The sequence below is a fragment of the Schistocerca cancellata genome, chromosome 4, assembly GCF_023864275.1.
Source record: "Schistocerca cancellata isolate TAMUIC-IGC-003103 chromosome 4, iqSchCanc2.1, whole genome shotgun sequence".
NCBI lineage: Eukaryota > Metazoa > Arthropoda > Insecta > Orthoptera > Acrididae > Schistocerca > Schistocerca cancellata.
Window position 1 is genome coordinate 655,274,661 of NC_064629.1, and position 6,000 is coordinate 655,280,660.

The 6,000-nt window shown below is 36.2% G+C and overlaps 1 protein-coding gene across 1 annotated transcript in view; it reads left to right on the top strand.

The window, feature by feature from the left end:
- The window catches only part of LOC126183555 (ubiquitin carboxyl-terminal hydrolase MINDY-3 homolog), an 82,643-nt gene extending 77,200 nt beyond the window's left edge, over positions 1 to 5,443 (top strand). The window contains exons 9-10 of the mRNA XM_049925634.1: positions 2,192 to 2,374; positions 5,250 to 5,443. Coding sequence (XP_049781591.1) covers positions 2,192 to 2,338 — 147 coding nt within the window. The 3' untranslated portion in view covers positions 2,339 to 2,374; positions 5,250 to 5,443. The remainder of the gene's footprint in view (positions 1 to 2,191; positions 2,375 to 5,249) is intronic.
- Positions 5,444 to 6,000: the final 557 nt, after the last annotated feature.

The following is a 6,000-nucleotide window of genomic DNA, read 5'->3' on the forward strand; positions in this document are numbered from 1 at the left end:
GTACTTCAGCTATACACAATAATAATAATATTACAAAGAAAGGGAAAATTACCATGAATCATACAGTACTTGTTGTTGTTTGCAATAATACAATGTGAGGAACGGTTCAGGCAGATAAGCAAATGTTAAAACTTCCAACTCAAGAGTGAGGACCAAAATATTAGCTTTTTTTAAATTTATTCAGTCTGATTGTCTGGAATTTGTTTGTACCAGCCAGTCAGGAAGAAGTATGACTAGTACGGAGTTCTTGATTAGCATTGAGGAATAATGTCTAATGAAATACAAATGCTTCACTTTCTGCAGATTCTTTGCACACTCTACAACACTTTCAGTTGTAAGCATGGCAGTTTCTGGAAACCATTCCACCGAGTTTTTGAACAGTTCTCTTTCTAAAAGTGGTTGGTTAAGAACTTACACTTCCATTAGCACAAATATAATAGTAAACTCCTTCACTCAGAGCATACAAAAGTGTAAAATTAAATATTTATATAAGTGCTTATTTTATCATTTTGTGAATTATTGTCCTTAAAAGGCCTTATTTTTGTTGTGGCAATTATTTTCAGACTTAAAAATTGATTAACTTATCAAAGTTAAAAAGGTGAAAAAAAAGACTGCATTATAGGTCGAAGGCTGAAGCAGTTACGAGGGTTACTCAGCTGCCTGACCTATAGGGGGAGAGGGGTAAGGCTATCCCCATATCGGGCATGTAGAATAGAGTGGGGGTACGATTACATGCGGCACTGGAAACTGACACCATTTGTTGTATGTAAACTCATTACTACAGTGCCAGTAGTGGGAGATACTACACTTTGGAAACCTCAACTAAATACTACACCTTTGACAAGAAAATATCTGTGGCAAAGTAATGATCAGTGATTTATCAGCCATCCCTGTTTGTAATATACATTTTGTGGACACACTGCAGAACACAGGTGTATTTTAAAATTGTGATTAAATGCCTGTAAAGTGTGTGTTTAGTCTACTGTGGCCATGACAAGATTAATATAAAGAATGGCTAGTGTCATTGAGACTCGTGGAGGAAAGTGGAAGATTTGCATAAAGGCCATTGATATAATGATGGGAGAAATGGCATTAAAAGCCCATATCCAATGTAAGTATTATTTCACGTTATATGTAATTTGATTAGAATGACTTGACTTGATGTGCTTAAATTACATGTGTGACACATTAAATCGTGAATGAGTTGTTAATATACTTCATCTATACCTACTCGACTAATAATTATTGTGTCGCATATGAGAAAGCGAGTGTTGAAATTTATCAGAAAGGTGAAACATAAATGAGACAAAGTAACAAAGGCAAAGATGAATTACAGGGGTGCCGCACTTAACGGCATCCTACACTCACAAATTATATCGATGCTGGATTGTTTCTTGGCAGCTATCAAGAACCAGTGAGGATGGAGCCGGGTCACTTGATGGCAGAGCTGTGCCAGCGGCAGATCAGACCCGAAACTGGACTATTACAGGACAATTTAAAAACATTACGTGGCCCACCTAACAGACTGTACATAAAACATGATGATAATCACCTTTACATGTTGCATGTTTACTTTATTCTTGACCTCACTAAAGCATTAAGTGCAACTATTGTCAGTAATGAAAATGTGCTTAAAGTCCTTAATTTTTATTTTGTAAATGCAGTACAAACCCTGAAGTTTCTCCTAGGAAAAAATTCTAACAGACAAATGGTATTTTAGGTATTGTGAATGGGATTTATAAAACTACCCCATAGAGCAGAAGAAATGAGAAACCTGGTGCAAAAATTACTTGTATGTTGGTTTAACTTTTTTTTTCTCCTGTACAATGGTGGAAATTGGATTTGTAAAATTGGGCCTGAAGAAGAGCATAAATTTGAAGTTATTTCCATATGTTACTTTCACTAGCCAGCTAAAAATTTTAATTCAGCTTCACACTTTTCCTTCTCATATAATTTTTAGATGCTGTTATTGCTTTCATTGATCATACTAGTAAATTTTTGTTTCTCTCATCTGTCTTGTTTCATGCTGAAAGCTAATATTTCAGTGCCTAAAATGACAATCCATATCTATTTTTCCAAGCATTGGTTGTTGTAATGTACACCTCTTCTCGTAGTTGTAACACTCTTATCCTTTGCACCTGGCCCATGATGAACATTTTGTCTTCATATATGCATCTGTTACATGTTACAGGTTTGTTATCAAGAGGGTCATGCTGTTCTCCTTGAATGTGACATTAGATGCGTTCTGGAGAGCAATCCTATGCTAACATGTCTACAGACAAAATGGCAGAATATAGAAATACAATGGCAGCAGGGTGTAACACCATCCCTGAACTAAGGATTGATCGTATTTAAATGTTGGCAGTTATGAGAGGTAACTTCTTGTTCAGATTTTTTAAACTTTTAATTGTTGCATAATGTATAGAAGTTGCTAAGAGGAGAGAAACAAGTGTACAGAAAAAGAATGGTAATTAGACTAAGAGCTCTCTAACCCACTTCATTCACAAGAGTACAGTTTGTAGGAAAGTTATGACAAACAGAAAACACCTGCCTCGATTTCACTGTCAACGTTGTAAGCCTAAAGAAATCTGAAGTTATCAGCCAGAATTGGGACATGTTTAGTGTAACCAATTCAAACGTAATCAAAGCATATCCAGAAAACAAACTAATAATCAGCTAACTGATAAGACATTGTACTAAAACCTGCATGTAGGTAGGTTCGCTGCCTGTTGTATCTGCACTGTCAAAATCAGGCACACATTGATGCAGCAGAAAATACAGCACAACTACTGCAACATTTAAAATTACTATTGAATTTTCTTAGATGTGGTGTCCAATGATGCAGCCCACATTGACTTACTGCCTGCTAAGTAGTGCAGTTTTCTGCCATACTGCAGTCTTATTGTAACAGATCATATTTTACACTGCACAGCTGCGCTACAGTGTGCTCTTGAGCTAGTTTGAGGAAACTGTTTGTGAGTTCGTTTAATCAATTTCAAATCTTGTAGTCTTAGCTCACTACTTGACAATCGACTAACATTTTCGTTATTGGTCACTGTTACGTTGATTATAGTTTAAGTAACCATTACTGAGAGTTTGCATTGGAGAATATGGTTTCTGTTTTTCCCATCTAGTGCATATTAGGTCACATATTACTGGATGTCAGATATATTTGCTGCTCATCTGAAAGGGAAAAGTGATTTTAGGTGTTTCTTTAATTGATTCCATTTATGTAATATCAGTTCAGCTTGCAACTCGGTGATTGAATAGAAATTTAATGTGACATACCGTAACTTCTCAAGGGGGCAGTGGAATGGAAAGGGGTGGTGAAAGCAGACACACTGTCATGGTGATTGTTATTGTAGTTTTGAACATGAGTGTAAATTTAATTTAATCAACATTTGTACAATAATATGTGCAAGTGAATCCAGTTTTGTGTATTATAACATTGTGATTAGCAGTTAGTTTAAAAATGAGACTAAAACACCTTAAAAAGACATAAAATCTGGAAATTTTTTTAACACTATTACGTAAGAACTTAAGTATAAATTAGATGTGAAGTGAGAAGGTGTTCTGTCTTGTAATTAATACCCACACATGAATAGGAGAAAAACTGACTTCCCAAAGTTCTGGCATCAGGATTCCCCCAATAGACTTGGTGTGGATCACCCATTTAGCAACAGTATTGACATTGCTGTAGCAGAGTGTATGTTGCAATATTTAATTGAAACTATTGAAAAAAATTGTTTGCCATGAATAAATTTATCAAAATATAAAAAGTTATGAATTATTTTAAAAGTCCCCTTTTTTCCCCATCTATGATTATGGCAATACTTCATACATATGAGTATGCAAGGTAAAATTTGACTGAATTTAAAATAGAAAGACTTTACATGACAATACAGAGTAGAGGGGGATCATTGGCCATCATTACTAGGCAGCAAAGGGATATTAAGTAGGGAAAGATCAGAATCACTAGTCTAGCTTAACCTTGTGATGTATATTGCAGTCCGAATTTGGTGGTGTGCTACTATTCACTTCTGATTTGTCATATTTGTGTTCCTTATACTATGTAGCCCTTATACTATGTAGCCATTATTAATTTGTTATGTGGGATTAATTCTGAGGCCTCATCATAGATATTTCTGCCACTTGCAAATACCACATTGTTTTCTCTTACTACTACTACTCCACATCTCAGATGAGATGTTGTGGCAAGCATATCAAGTATACATCACATTTGCCTTCTTTCCTACCACGCCTGGACAGTAGTTCAAACCATGTCCAGCCATCGTGATTTAGGCTTTCCGTGACTTTGCTTAATCACTTTAGGCAAATGCTGGGATGGTTCCTTTGAAAGGGCACAGCCACTTTCCTTCTCCATTCTTCCCTAATCCAAACTTGTACTCCATCTCTAATGACCAGTTTGTTGATGGGATGTTAAACACTAATCCCCCCTTGTCCTCCTCGTGCAGACTTGGCAGGAAAATCGGAAACTGGCCCAATATATAAGGCGACCTGTACAGCTCAGGCGTGTTGTCAACATTGGGTAGCACCTCAAACTTGTTGTTAAGGACTACAGTGGCTGCCATAAAAACAGTTCCCGCACTGGTCTTCAACATAGAGATAGCTGAACCCACAACAGTCCACCACTCACCCTCGAGTAAGGACAAATCAGTCTGATGGTCTGCATCAGAAGATGCAGCGACATCAAAGTTTTCAGGATATTCTAAAGGCACTGGAAGTGTGTGTGTTTTCACCTCAGGGACTTAAATGTCCCTGCAGCTTAGGGCAGCAGTCTAAGCTCATCAGCCATCACCAGTGCAGCTTTCAGCTGTTTCTGGATAACCACCAACTTGCATTATATTCACAAACAAGCAGCAGTCTTTGTCAATTTCCTACTGCATGAAACTATATAAAATCATGCAAAGAAAATGTACTAATCTAAGCATTAAACTAAGAAACTACAGGCAGACAACAGTAAGATATCAAATTATTGACTGGTGTTGTAGTTGGTGAAATCGCCACTACTTTTTTTATGACACACAAAACATAAAGAAGAAAATGATTTTTTTATTTTTAAAAATTTTTTGGCCATTGAATTCTGTAAAATGCAAATTGGGAACTGATTTAAATTGTAAGAGTTGCTAGAAAAAATATTAACTGTTATGTCCAGAAATTAATCTGTGTTTATGAAAAATACTGAAGCAATTATTTTGTTTTTGATTTTATTATTCGTTTATTTACAGGAGAGATTTAAATTTTGAATGGCAGTGGTGACAGCAGAAGATAATCTATTCCAGGTTCATATGCAGGTGGAAAAACAGCAGAATGTATAGCCCAGTTCCAGTTTCGTTCATGCTGTTAGAAGGGCATTGGTGCTCTTAAAGTGTGTTTATAACATTCTGAAAGGACATTTTTACAAATAAACATCTCAACACTAGTGTTCTGTGTATTATTGATTTGGATTTGTCCCACTGAAAAATACACTTTTAAGTAGGACCGAAACACAGCATTGTCAGTGTGATGGTTTACCTTAAACTTCCTTTTTTCCTTTGTGTGGAAAAATCCAGCAGCATACTTCTGTTTAAAGTTATCTTAAATTTTCAAACTTTCGTTTCATGTGTTATGTAGTTGTCACTCTGTAAAGTGGTTCTGCCTTTGTTGGTTCTGTGTGAATAATTTAGCCAGTTAAGTTTACAAAAGTATTGTATGAAAAGTACGTGGAAACACACTTTTAAACACTGAACACAAGTATCTCTTTCTGAATTTTATTGTTGACATTGCACTGAAGTGACAAAAGTCACAGGATAATGATATGCACATATACAGATGGCAGTAGCATCGTGTAGAAGAGGTATGAAAGGGCAGTGCATTGGTGGTAGTGTTCCTTATACTCAGGTGATGTGTGTGAAAAAATATCTAACGTGATTATGGCCGCATGATGGGAATTAGTGGACTTTGAACGCAGAATGGAAGGTGGAGTTAGTTGCATGGGAC